This window comes from Anolis carolinensis, chromosome 3, assembly GCF_035594765.1.
Source record: "Anolis carolinensis isolate JA03-04 chromosome 3, rAnoCar3.1.pri, whole genome shotgun sequence".
In the NCBI taxonomy this organism is placed as follows: domain Eukaryota; kingdom Metazoa; phylum Chordata; class Lepidosauria; order Squamata; family Dactyloidae; genus Anolis; species Anolis carolinensis.
The window spans coordinates 78,014,520-78,029,391 of NC_085843.1; the positions used below are offsets into that span (position 1 = coordinate 78,014,520).

The 14,872-nt window shown below is 40.1% G+C and overlaps 1 protein-coding gene across 7 annotated transcripts in view; it reads right to left on the reverse strand.

The window, feature by feature from the left end:
• hlcs (holocarboxylase synthetase) overlaps window positions 1-14,335 on the reverse strand; it is a 162,299-nt gene extending 147,964 nt beyond the window's left edge. For 6 of the 7 annotated variants that reach the window (XR_010004949.1, XR_010004947.1, XR_010004948.1 and 3 more), the window contains exons 1-2: window positions 13,962-14,335; window positions 1,532-1,684 (exon numbers count right to left, since the gene is read on the reverse strand). Coding sequence is in view for 4 of the 7 variants with exons in the window: in XM_062977156.1 (XP_062833226.1) it covers window positions 1,532-1,684; window positions 13,962-14,300 (492 nt within the window). In the remaining 3 variants the exon portion in view is untranslated. The remainder of the gene's footprint in view (window positions 1-1,531; window positions 1,685-13,961) is intronic. The other variant, XM_003219012.3, reaches the window with a different exon arrangement.
• Window positions 14,336-14,872: the final 537 nt, after the last annotated feature.

Consider the following 14,872-nt stretch of genomic DNA (forward strand, 5'->3'; position numbering starts at 1 on the left):
TTCCTTCATCTCGAGGTTGAAGCATCCCAAGGGAAGCAGGCCTAATCAGCCTGTTGTTTGGCAGCGATCCGTAAACTCCTGCGATTTGCTTCTCTGACTCCTCTGTCTCTAGAGTAAGATTCCCTCCTGGGAAACGGAGGCGAGGCATGCCCAAGGTCTGTTTTACTGAATTCTTGAGGACAAACATCAACATCCGGCAGGTGAAAGGACTCCGGCTCTTGTTGAACCGGCGAAAACCCCATGTTTTCATCTTCATCTGCCACGATAGCACTAGGAACAGGACTACAAGGCCCATGAGGCATCACAAACACAGTACACTGCAGGCAATAAATAGAACAAAGCTACTTGAAATACATATATTTGGGGAAGTGGGGACATGACTGCCTCAGGAACCCCACAATAGTAGAAAACTGTCAACACTGTAATTCTCTACGCTCCCACCTGCTACAGACTCCTGTTGTAGCACCAATCCACCATTTCCTTTACTCATTTTGCTACCAGGATGCCTCAGCTGAATCTCTCTGTCCCGTGCCTCTTCCGTGTCTCTTAAGAGCCTGTTCTTCCAAAAGAGTCAAACAGACTTTAAACTGCTTTCCAACTCATAGATGTCTTCACTTCAATCTCTTCCTTCGAGTCCTCTTCTTTCAAGTCTTGTATTTCCAAAAATGCCTAACAGTTTTTAAACCATTTTGCACTGCATCGGCCCCTCCACATGCTGATGCAGTTACAAAGAAAGGTTATTGAGTGGAGAGAATTATGAGGAAGAGGTGAAAAGAATGCTGGGTTGGAAAGCAGTTCAAAATCTGGCTGGCTTTTAGAAGAACACGTGATTGAGGCCCCATCTACACTGCCATATAATGCAGCTTCAGAATGCAGATTAACTGCATTCAACTGGATTATATGGCAATATAGATTCATATATTGTCATATTTCACTATTTCCATAAAACACAAATTGCATTCTAAAATTGCATTATACGGCAGTATAGATGGAGTCTGAGGATAGAATTGGGAGGAAGAGCGATAGGATGAGGTGACTGATGGGCTGGAAAGGGATTTAAAATCTGTCTGGCATTGTTGGAAGGATAGGACATTCAGTTGTGTCGAGGAAGCAAGGAGATGGTGCTACTTAAGTGGCAAGTATAAACTTACAAATAATCCAGTCCATGAAAGAGATGTGTGCTAACAGGGAGGGCTAACTATAATAGTACTGCTAACTTAATTTAATGGGATGTTGCACTGGAGATAGATTCTATCTCACACAGCTACAAACACACATGCTTGTGTTTATTAATATATGCGCCCTCCCACATGCTGAAAGATTATTACTCTGAGTGTAGATTTGGGTTTTTGGAGCTTAGACTGTTGTTTGAGACTTGTTTGTTGATTTACTTGTTACTTCATCTTCAAATGCTGCTCTCTGTGCTCTTCCAGCCCATTTGTAAACCCAGTCTTTCAAAAAACAAAATCGTTACTACAAACTATCACTCACAGAATGGCTTTTAACAAAACAACATAAACAATAAACTCACCTTATCTGCTGAAGAAGTTATAGCCTTTGAATTATCTGCTTGAGCAGAAATACTTTCTGTCACAAATGCAATATGTTCTGCTTCAAATATTTTATCCAAATAACTGAAAGGTGATACAATTAGCAATGTCCATTTGCTTAAATCATCAAGGAACTAGAAGGGGAGAAGAGATATTGAAATTTTAGGAAATCTTAAGATAAATTGCACTACAGTTCCTATTACAAGAGCACAGGCAAACTAAATTCTATTTCAAATTTCAGTAGCCTGACTATGTTTAGGCCATTCATTACAACAAAGGCATCTTTTACAACACCAAATGTACTGACATGCAGAAAACAATCTATTTTTGTTATTTTCATCAAAACATAGATCATATTGTAGAGAGAGAGAGGAGTCAGAAACATGTCCAGTCCACTCTTTAATTTCCTAACTCCCTTGCATTTAAAATGAGTCTATAGCAATGTTAATTTTTCTGTCAACCTCTGGTGAATTCTTATGTGCATGCTATTATTTTTAAGAGTATGGCAATTTTATTTTTACACAGCTTTTACTGTGTTAACATACTTCTTCTTACATTTGACAACTGTCTAAAAATAGTAAGGGTAACTGTGGTCTAAATTTTCATTATCCCGAGTGGCTGGATGAGGTTTTTTTTCTAAGGCATTATTTTAATTATTTGAACTCATGAGTTAATTCCCCCCGCCCCAACAAAACCATGGTACAGTAGTAACAATAAGAGGAAAACAAAGAACAAATAATTAGATGATGAAAATGAAAGTAATAAATATGAGCAAATAAAGATTACACGTAAGTAAACTTTGTCTGAGAATAGAATAGCTTTATTTGTCATTGTGCTATTGCACAATGAAATTACATGCCTTCCCCCCACACACACCACAAAACAACATATCCATCTCTCTGCACCCCCCACCACCACACAGTCCCCAATAATACATCAATGCTAAACCAGAGTTCAACATAGCCACAGCTCTAGGATAAAGACTATACTTCTGTCTGTTTGTCCTTGTCTTTGTCACCCTGTACCATCTGCCAGATGGCAATAGTTCAAAAAAAGAATATGTCAGGTGGGATGGATCTCCAAGAATGCTCTGAGCTTTCTTCAGACAATGGGAATTATAAACTTCTTCCAATGAAGAAAGAGGGCAGCCAATGATTCGCTGTGCTGAAGTGGTGACCCTTTGGAGTGCCTTCCTATCTGCCATTGTGCAGCTACCAACTCATGCACAGATACAATAGGTTAGGACACTGTCTATAGGACAGCGGTAAAAAGTCACCAGCAGTTTTTCATTCAGTTGGTGGTTCCTTAGGAGTCTCAGGCAGTAGTCTCTTCTTGGCCCTCGTAACCAACGTTGCCATATGGGTGCCACAGGTCAGATCCTCTGTCACAGTGACACCCAGGAACTTAAAACTGGCCACCTGCTCCACTTGGTCTCCATTTATGACCAAGGGCTAAATTTATGGTCTGTTCTTCCTATAATCCACTATGAGCTTCCTGGTCATGTTGATGTTAAGAACCAGATTATTGCCCCTGCACCAAGAGAGCAGCTGATCCAACTCATCCTGGTAGGCAGACACATCCCCTTCAGAGATGAGCCCCACCATGGTTGTATCATCTGCGAATCTGGTAATGGAATTTATATGGTGGACAGGGGTACAGTCATACGTGTACAATGTGAAAAGCAAAGGACTCAACACACAGCCCTGTGGCATCCCAGTGTTGAGAGTGAGAGCTGATGAGATATGGGAACCTAATCTAACCCTCTGGGAACACATATGTAAGAAGTTTAAGATTAAACAAGAGAACAGAGAAATAAACTGATCCAAAACCTAGAGTAGTAGTACTAGAAAAATATGTTGGTTTTGACTAAGGTAGAGAAAGTATATACACAAGAGGGTTAAGGATTCAAATGCATCACCCAGAGAATGTCAATATAAGGACAGTTAAGAACAACTTTACCAACAGTTTCACTGGCAATCACCATCTTTAATCAGGTATCTCTTCCAATATTTTTTTAAAGCAAAACAGGAAACCGGAGTCTGTCCAGATAGTCGGGTCTTTAAGTCTTGCAAACCCTAGTCAGAATAGCCTATGGTGAAAGATCCATTATACCTGTGGTCTAACAATATTGGAAAACAAGGAGTCAGTTATCTCAAGGGACATTACATTTTCTCTTGCTAACAGAGTTGAGTATTTAGTCTTTTGTTGTCCTTTGTTACAGGTCCCCACATGGCTAAGGGGAAGCCTCTGTTTGCGTTGATACATCTATCTCTAGATCATCTTAACTGACAGTAGAAACACATCTCAGACAAAAAGTAGATATGTGACTCTAACACTGTCATTTTTCTTTTCCTGTGTAATTTTTAATATCTTTGCTTAATAAAAGGTCAAAAGCTTGCATTATGTATTTCCTTTTGCATTTTGGTTGGCCAATGAATGTATTACTCTTTTGTGGATTTTGTAAAATCAGAGGGGACACACTTTCCAATTCAAAATGATTTCTAATTATGAATCAAAATCCTAAATATCATTGTTGCTATTGTGTGCCTTCAAGTTGTTTCTGATTTATGTCAGTCTATCCCGGTGTTTGATTTGTTGAGAAGGGGCTTGCCTCTGCTTTCCTCTGAGGCTGAGAGTGTGATTTGCCCAAGGTCACTCATTAGGTTTCCACGGATAAGTGAGGTTTCAGAGTCATAGTCAGCATTCAAATCACTACACTTCACTGGTTCTGTAGTTACTGGATATTAAAGCTCATATATAGTACTAAGGCCCCTTCCACACTGTTGTATAAAATCCTACATTATCTGCTTTGAACTGGGTTATATAGCAGTGTGGACTCAGATAACCCAGTTCAAGGCAGATATTGTGGGTTATCTGCCTTGATGTTCTGGGTTATATGGCTGTGTGGAAGGGCCCTAAGAAATGGAAGGTACCCTACTGTTGAGGCAAAAACATGAGCAAGACACAGACTGGAATAGAGATAAAGGTATTTTAGTGCTACTGATAAAATAATAGCAGACATCACCAATAACGTGATGCATCAGGAATTATATTTGTGCACTACAATCTGTGTAAGGAGTTAAATTATACACCTGAGGGATAATTTGAAAGCAATTCACAGATCCTCCTGAGTTACAAGTATTCTAATGGTTATTTCCCTTTCCCAATATTCTGTTTAACAGAAATGTCATCATGTATATATTTGTTGTTTGTATTCTGTCTTCCTCCAGTGACAGGGCAACATACATGCTCCACTTTTCCTAGGTGCATCTACACTGTACAATTGACACTACGTTAACTTCCATGGCTCAGTGCTATGGAATCAAGGTTTTTAGCTTTCTCTGTCAAGAATGCTGGTGTCTTACCAAACTACAAATCCCAGGATTCCGTAGCATTGACCCATGGCAGTCAAAGTACTAGGTTTTATTAAGATTAGCTGCCTCATCCACTTGAAGCAGAAAGGCAGGATACAAATGTCTACAGAGTAAATGCATCCCAAGGTAACCCAAGGAGGTTCATGGATCAGTGCAGACTAGGATTTGCCAAATCCTAGACAAACACTCTAGCACCACTACAGCATACTTGCTCTTCTTGTTCCCTTCCTGCTCGCTACTGAAACTGACAAAACTCTGGAAAAACCTTCAATTGGTCAGTTGTCCAGAATCAAGAACACAGTAGTGGGAAGAATTTTTTTTGAAAGGTGCATATAAATCCCCAACACATATAACTTAGGATAGGCCTGTAGATTGTGTCCCTTCCCCAGTATTTGACAACATTTGCAGCATTCTCCGCATCTTAACAGATCGAAGGCAAGGATGGGTATCTGAATGGGCACCTTTCATGGAAAATGCTGTTTCTTCAGGAATGATTTGACATGGCAGGGAGGGGGAAAGTAAGTAAACACACTCCTCCTTCCTTTATAGAGATGCTATGGAATGGACAGCTTACCTGACTAGCTCATTTTCAAAGGCCTTTTGAACTTAGGCTGAAGGTGTGCTTCAAACTATCAAAAACTGACGTAGACAGTTAAGACTATTCTATCCACCTACGTAATTCTGAAAGTCCATTGTGTTCATTGCTGGTAGAACACAGAAGGAAGAGACTAAATTATTAGGTCAGAAGTTTTGGGCAAAGAAAAAGTTCTAACCTCATATTATAAAACAGTAGAAAGCATACCACTACAAAATAAGTGTGAAGTTTGCATCAATGCACTTCAGCTACAAATTGATCTATCACTCATGATTTATCATTCAAGGCCAAACTCAAAAGTTACCCTGAGATTTGTGAAAAACTGAAGTCAACATGTTACTGCTTGCACCCATTTCAAGTCATATTTATTTAATGTCTGAAATATTTAGGATTTGCTGCATCTTATATCAGAAGATGGCCTTCCATATCTGGATTCTTCCAGTCATGGAAGAGCCATTACTGACTTAGAACATAATCCTGTAAGCCATCATTGTTTAGAAAAGAAATCACATTGTGCTCAGTAACGCTTCCTCCTTACTGTGCATAGAGTTACTGAAAAGCATTAAAATAAAATCTAGGGATATATTTCTGTTGGCACAAGATTGTTTACTAATTCCTTCTTGGAAGGTTCCACATCTCTTGAATATATATGCACAAAAGAAGCCACAATAACCAGAGTGCAAACAGTTCTGTAATATTTGCTATCCCCCAAAAGGACATTGGATTGTGCTGGATGAACTTGGAAGCCAATTAAGACACACACACAGGGCTGGAAGATGACAAAGGAGGACTTTATTAACAAAAAGGGATACTTCACAAGCATTTGTAAAGCAGCCACACCCATCTAGCCTTTTACAAGTCTTTAAAAAACTTTCTAGCTAACAAAATGCTACTATCTGATGGTGCTTTGACATTCACTAATTGATTACAATATGCTCAAGACCCATAAGAGAAGTTAGCATAGCACAAAGAAGCTTTGCACTAGCTAGTAAAACATTTTGCAGCTAGGCACTACATTTAACGGGCTTTGCCTAGGATCTACATTTTTCTTAGCAATCTTCAAATTGATATGAAATTTCTGTTGCACAGTACATATAGACAACTGGTATTATAAGGTGTTATTGGCCTACATTGCAGAGTTGTTGTTAGAAGGAATTTGGTTCATACTAAATGCTTTGAACCCCTGCAGGCTGAACTACATAACCTGAACTATACAAATGTAACTGTTGGGCTTGAAATTAATTAAAATTAAATTGGGCAATCCTAAGCAAGCCACACTCATAGTTTATCTCACAAGAATGCTGTCAGGAGGGCATCTACACTGTAGAGGTAATGTGCTTAACACCACTTTAACTGCCATGGCTTAATACTATGGATATTGGGATTTGTAGTTTAGGGAAGGACCAGCACTTGTTGGCAAAGTAGGCTAAAACTACTTTAACTGCCATGGCTCAATACAATCAGATATGTAGATTCATCACTTGTGAGAAAACACCTTGTAAAACTCTAGTGAGGTAAATTATGAGTGTGTGATTGGCCCAAGATCACTCAATTTCATTGAAATCCTAATTCCAGTCCCATTTATATAGTTCAGATTGCATAGTTTGGGCCAGTGGTTCCCCGACTTATTTGGCCTACCGCCCCCTTTCAAGAAAAAATATTACTCAGCACCCCCTGGAAATTAATTTTTTAAATTTTTTAATAGCAGTTAAACAGAAAGATATATGTATTAATGCATATGGCAAATGCATATGTGGCCGTCACCGCCCCCCAGGATCGCTGCAGCGCCCACCAGGGGGCAGTAGCATCCACTTTGGGAATCACTGGTTTAGGCTGTGGAGTTCAACACATTTCATACAAATGTTATTACAGTACAGTAGAGTCTCACTTATCCAACGTAAACAGGCCGGCAGAATGTTGGATAAGCGAATATGTTGGATAATAAGGAGAGATTAAGGAAAAGCCTATTAAACATCAAATTAGGTTATGATTTTACAAATTAAGCACCAAAACATTATGTTATACAACAAATTTGACAGAAAAAATAGTTCAATACGCAGTAATGCTATGTAGTAATTACTGTATTTACGAATTTAGCACCAAAATATCACGATGCATTGAAAACATTGACTACAAAAATGCATTGGATAATCCAGAATGTTGGATAAGCGAGTGTTGGATAAGTGAGACTCTACTGTACTTCTAACAACAACCATGTAACTTAGGTAAGTATCACTTTACATTAGCAGAGAAGAGGAAAAAAATAGATACTTGTGGCTTCTTGGCAAACTTGCATAAAACAAGATTTCATCCAAGTAACTCTTGTGCAGGCAAACCTTTAACCAATTTATCATTACAGGTCAAATATTCTTTTTATTTGCAATACTTGGGACAAGAAACTGTTCATATTCTATTAAAAATAGACTTTGGAATATTTGCCTACATATCATGAGATATCTTGGAAGCAGGACCCAAGTCTGAACACAAAATTGATTTACTTTTCCTATAAATATTACAGCCTTAAGTTAAACTTATACACAATATTTTGAAAAGAAATGTGAATGAAACAAATTGTGTGTACATTGAACTCTCAGAAAGCAAAGGAGAATTTTGGATGAGGGATGTTCAAACTGTATCAGAGCTGCAACTGAATAAGGAGAGGTCACTCTGACAACGTAAGAAATACAAACTCCTACAAGAAACATCGTCTATGTGTGAAGGGAAAAATTCTCCTTCTCTCCTGTGGAGAGAAAAAGCGGGGTATAAATAAACGCAAACGTGATAATAATAATAATGCTACACTCTGCAGTTTTTGCTGATATTATTGTTAGATTTATTTATATCCTATTTTCTCTCTGGAACAGGGACCCAAAGCAGCTCACTACCTTTAAAAAACTGTACAATAAACATACAAAATAAATATTAAAGTAGAATTAAACTAGGACAGTTATTAAAACAATTCAGTTTAAAAATTAAATAAATACAATAGATTCTCAATTAACTGAAACTCAAGTAACCAGAACTCAAGCAAACAATAAAAATAGTTTATAATAATTTTAAGCTGTTTTTATTATACACTAAATCTGTGTTACATTACATTTGTATTTACTTGTCTTTAATTTTTTTTTTTTTAGGAGCCCCCCCCCCCCCCCCGATGGCGTAGTGACTTGAAGGTTGGGTTGCTGATCTGAAAGCTGCCAGGTTCGAATCCCACCTGGGGAGAGCGCAGATGAACTCCCTCTATCAGCTCCAGCTCCATGCGGGGACATGAGAGAAGCCTCCCACAAGGATAAAAACATCCAAGAAACAAACAAACAAACATCAGGGCGTTCCCTGGGCAACGTCCTTGCAGATGGACAATTCTCTCACACCAGAAGCAACTTGCAGTTTCTCAAGTCGCTCCTGACACACAAAAAAAATTGTTTTTAGCAGTGGTTCCCAACCTTTTTTTGACCAGGAGCCACTTGATCAGGGACCACTCTCCAAGATTAGCACCAAAAGGGTTATGAATCAGTTTTTGGTCAACTTTAGATTTGGTTATTTAGAGTGCCGATTCAGAAAATTGCATTGGATAGACCACATCAGCTCTAGTTTCTGATACAGAACATATGCTATCCAGTAGTTGCTATCTGCTTGCCCACAGAAAACCATATTAATAATCTAGAGTTAATGTGGTCTATCCAATGCAATGGTCAGCTCTGCGGAAAGAGCTGAAACAATAAAAAATAAAGAGGAAGTTCGCGGACCGGAACCACTGGTTTTTAGTTACTGTACTTCAACAATTAATATACCGTCAATATAGAGGGTTTGACGGGATATAGGATTAGTTAGGCCTGTTTTTAATAGTACTACTAATTCCCATGGATAACTGTGAATTTATTGTATATAAAGAAAGCTGTTTAAAAGGTTCCCACTTCTCTCTCTCTCTCTCTCTCTCTCTCTCTCTCTCTCTCTCTCACACACACACACACACACACAGTAGGGGTGTGTCTGCACTGTAGAATGAATGCAGTGTGACACCACTTTGATTGACATGGTTCCATGCTATAAAATCATGGGACTTGTAGAATGGTGGGGCAGCATTCTAAGTCCTTCCACACAGCCATATAACCCAGCATATCAAGGCAGATAATCCACAATATCTGCTTTGAACTGAGTTATCTATCCTGTTTCTCCGAAAATAAGACAGGGTCTTATATTAATTTTTGCTCCCAAAGATGCACTAGGTCTTATTTTCAGGGGATGTCTTATTTTTCCATGAAGAAGAGCTCACATTTATAACAACAAAATGAACATTTATTATATACTGTAAAGTAGTTGTCATCACAAACCAGCATAACCAGACAAACTATGAATCCTATCAAGAATTTCTTGTTACTACCATTATTTACATGTACAACAATCTATGGTACCTCTTGCACTTTGGGTTTCACAAGGTTTCCACGCTGATTTCTCTCTATTCTAGTTTCAATGTAGTCATGAATGATGAATAATATAATATACTATAATAATAATATGATAATATGATAATATAATGATATACAATATATTAATGAGATAATATAATAATAGGATATAAAAATAACAGAATATGATAATAATATGGTATTAATAGGATAATATAATAATGGGATATAATAACAGAATAGCATAATAATAATATAATAATAGGATAATATAATAGAATAATAGAATGGAATAGAATGATATAAAATATATTAATAGGATAATATAATATGGTATTAATAATATGGTATTAATAGGATAATATAATAATGGGATATAATAATAGAATAGCATAATAATAATATAATAATAGGATAATATAATAGAATAATAGAATGGAATAGAATGATATAAAATATATTAATAGGATAATTTAAAATGGAATATAATAAAAAAACAGAATATGGTAATAATAATAAAGTAATAATATGATAATATAATAGAATAATAGTATAGAATATAATGATATAAAATATATTAATAGGATAATATAAAATGGAATATAATAACAGAATAATAATATAATAATATGAAAATATAATAGAATAATAATAGAATAATAATATAATGATATAATAATAATAATAAAAATATAATGATATAAAATATATTAATAGGATAATATAATAATGGGATATAATAATAGTAACAGATATGATGATAATAATATGGTAATAGAATAATAGTATAAAATAATAAGTTTCATGGCATAGGATAGGAATAAGGATGAGAGGAGAATCCCTATGCGTCCTGTACCTTTAAGAAGCAGAAGCAGCAGGACAGTGGAAAGCCCTCTTCCTTCCCTCCCATCCTTCCTTGCCCTGGCTCCAGGAGCCAATCAGAATCCTTGGGGGCGAAGGGAGCATGGCCAGGACGGAAGGAAGAAACGGCCATGGAGGCTGGGGGACAGGCAAGGCAAGGCCAGCAAGCACTTTCTCTCCCTCCCTCCCGTGTGTATGAATGAGTGCTGCTTCTGCCCTGCAGCCATGCTTCCCAATGGAACTCTGCTGCAGCCTTAGTTGCTAGGTCTTACTTTCAGGGGAGGCCTTATATTTGGCAATCCCCCCAAACCCCTGCTAGGTCTTATTCTTTGGGGAGGTCTTATTTTAGGGGAAACACGGTAAGTCCACACTGCCATATATTCCAGTTCAAAGCAGATAATGTGGGATTTTATATACCTGTATGGAAGGGGCCCTAGGCTGGATCTACAATGCCATATAATCCAGTTTCTGATCCCAGATCACACTATGCAACACAATTTGAAAAAAAAAATCAGTTCCTGATTTGAAAGTATCATTTCCTGACTACTTGTGTGGTATTTCTTTAAAAGTACAGTAGTTGTTATACTCCAGAAACTTTGTTTTGTGGCTGCCACCAACTATGTTGAATTGGCGGAGACTCTATAAGATATTCACTGAAAAACTATAGCAAAATGTGCTGCAGGATGTCCTGCAAAAAGAGTTCAATACACTTTCCCCATATTTTTATGATAAAAACCAATTAGGAAATGACATTTATAACCCTGGAACAAGAATCATGTTGCATGGAGTTATCTGGAATCAGATACTGGATTATATGGCAGTGTAGCTCCAGCCTGTAAGGGGACAAAGACCTCACAGAACTAGAACACTCAGGATTCCGTAACCCTAAGCCATAGAGTGCAGCAGGGTTCTATCCTGGGCCCAGTTCTGTTCAACACCTTTATTAATTACTTAGATGAAGGGTTAGAAGGTATGATCATCAAGTTTGCAGACGACACCAAATTGGGAGCTATAGCCAATACTCCAGAAGACAGGAGCAGAATTCAAAACGATCTTAACAGATTAGATAGATGGGCAGAAACTAACACAATGAAGTTCAACAGGAACAAATGCAAGATACTCCGCTTAGGCAGAAAAAATGAAACGTAAAGATACAGAATGGGGAACGCCTGGCTCGACAGCAGTATGTGCAAAAACGATCTTGGAGTCCACATGGACAACAAGTTAAATATGAGCCAACAATGCTCTGCGGCAGCAAAAAAAGCTAATGAGATTTTGGCCACCACAAATAGGAGTATAGTGTCTAGATCCAGAGAAGTTGTGCTACCCCTCTATTCCACCTTGGTCAGACCACACATGGAATACTGTGTCCAATTCTGGGCACCTCAATTGAAGGGAGATGTTGACAAGCTGAAATGTGTCCCAAGGAGGGCAACTCAAAGGATCAACGGTCCGGAGAGCAAGCCCTTAAATTGCTAGGCATGTTTAGCCTGCAGAAAAGAAGGCTGAGAGGAGACATTATGGCCATGTATAAATATGTGAGGGGAAGTTATAGGGAGGAGGGAGCAGGCTTGTTTTCTGCTGCCTTGCAGATTAGGACATGGAACAATGAATTCAAACTACAGAAAAGGAAATTCCATTTGAACATGAGGAAGAATTTCTTATGAGAGCTGTTCAGTAGTGGAAGGCTCTGCCCTGGAGTGTGGTGGAGGCTGCTTCTTTGGAGGCTTTTAAACAGAGGCTTCTGTTGGGGATGGTTTGAATGTGATTCTCCTGCTTCTTGACAGGGGGTTGGACTGGATGGTCCACACAGTCTCTTCCAAGTATGATTTTATGGCAGTTCAAGTGTTGTCAAACTGGGAGTTATTATCGGGGGGAGGGGGGGCTAGTCCTCTTTGACTCTAAGATATGCTGGGGAGATCCTTCCCTCACTCCCACCACTGTCACAAGCACAGCTGGTGATGACGAGGGGGGGCTTCTTCATGGTGCCCCCCCCCCCGCTCTGGCTTCCACCCCAGAGAGATTATGCTAATACATACTCTGTCCGCCTTCCGCAGGGACCTCAAAACATGGATGTTCCAGTGCACATTTGATAATGATTAGGCCCTTGTCAATGAACACTCATCCCAAACTACCATTACAGCAAGCTCAGCACTTTATTTATTTATTTAAAACATTTCTATTCCACCCTTCTCACCCCAAAGGGGACTCAGGGCAGAGCACAAGATATATACAGCAAGCATTCCATGCCGGGACATAAAATAACTATAAATATATAAAAGCATTAAAATCAGTTATATCTACTTTAAAACCAGTCGTTTAAACCAACTCAAGACCCCAGCCTCAGCACTTTTTGCACAAGCCCATGCCCAGCCCTCTACAGTTTTTGATCTTGCCCACCTTATCCCTGGTTCTGGTTATTTAATGTTGGTTTTGAATAATTTTAATTGTTGTTTTATATTCTGTGGTTTTCAACAGTTTAATCAGATTGTTATATACACCAGAGCCATAGCCAGAAAAGAAATCGGGGGGGGGGGGGGATGTTTGAAACTTCTTTTTAGCTAATCATGTAGAGTAGTTCCACAACACAAAGTAATTTAGAAATCTGGTTCCATCTATAAACTTCACTGAACACTCAAGATAGATAAACTTCAGTGGACACTCATGGGGATTTGATTAATCAATTACAATTCATGAGTAAATCAGGTTTTTTTAAAACCTGAAAATTTGGGGGGGGGGGGGGTTGGCTACAGCCCTGTAATATGTGTATTATGTTTTTAAACGTCATCTTTGTTTTTAAACCTTGTTGTACTGGGTTTGGTCCGGCTTGTACACCACCCTGAGTCCCTTCAGGGAGATGGTGGCGGGATATAAAAATAAAGTTGTTATTATTATTGGCAAGAAAGGCTCAGGAGAGACCTTGGGCTCTTCCAGACAGGCCCTATATGTGTGTGTGTGTATGTATCCCAGGATCTGATCCCAGGTTTTCTATTTATCCCAGATTATCTGGCAGTGCGGACTCATATAATCCAGTTTAAAGCAGAAAACCTGAGATTGGATCCTGGGATATATGTAGGGCCTGCCTGGAAGGGCCCCTTGACCAATCCCGACCCCCGGTTCCACAGCACAGAGCCCCTCCCTCCCTTCCTCCACCCTGCCTCCCTTCCTTCCACACCTTGGTCTCTCCGGCGAAGAACACCTTGTCTCCCGCCCTGAGGCAGGCTACCTCTTCTGGGGGGCGGGGAAGGCCTGCTTTGCGGTGACGGCGGCGCCGGGGCTCCTGAGGCAAAGTTTGGCCGCCGGAGGAGGAGGAGGCGCAGCAGCAGAAGGTGAAGGAGCAGCGGGTGCGGTAGAGCCTCCTCACCGTGCGGCGGACCAGCCCCACCGAGCAGGGCCCCCAGCGCGCCCACAGGTACAGGTAGCAGAGCGTGATGAGCATGGCGCCCCGGAGGGGCGGGCCGAGGAGGGAAGCGGCCGGTTCTCGGGCTCCACCGCTCTGCTCCCTGCCCGGCATCCGCAGCGGACCTGAAGGGAGCCAAGGGAGGGGGCGGGGCCGCCGCTGCCGCTTCCCGATTGGCTACCCCGCCCCGCCTCACGCGAAGGCAAGCCGCTTCCTGATTGGCTGTGGCCCCCTCCCCCGCCCAAACGGCCGTTCAATTAGTTGCAAGCGTACCAAAGCCGGAAGCGTCTGGTTTTGTAAACACCATGTGGGGAGCTGCTTACCCCTAGTGGGAGATCCTTGTGATCTGACGCCTTTTCCTCTCTGGAGGTTGTGTCTCAGGCATGGGCAAACGTCGGCCCTCCGGGTGTTTTGGACTTCAACTCCTACAATTCTACCGGCTGTTAGGAATTGTGGGCGTTGAAGTCCTAAACACCTGGAGGGCCGAAGTTTGCCCATGCCTGCTCTTGAGGTTGTATCTACACCAGGCATCCTCCAGCTGTTTGGGCCTCCCAATTGCCAGAACTTCTGACCATTGAACAATCTGGGTAGGTTGCTGTGAGTTTTCCGGGCTGTATGGCCATGTTCCAGAAGCCTTTTCTCTTTACATTTCGCGCACATCTATGGCAGGCATCCTCAGAGGTTGT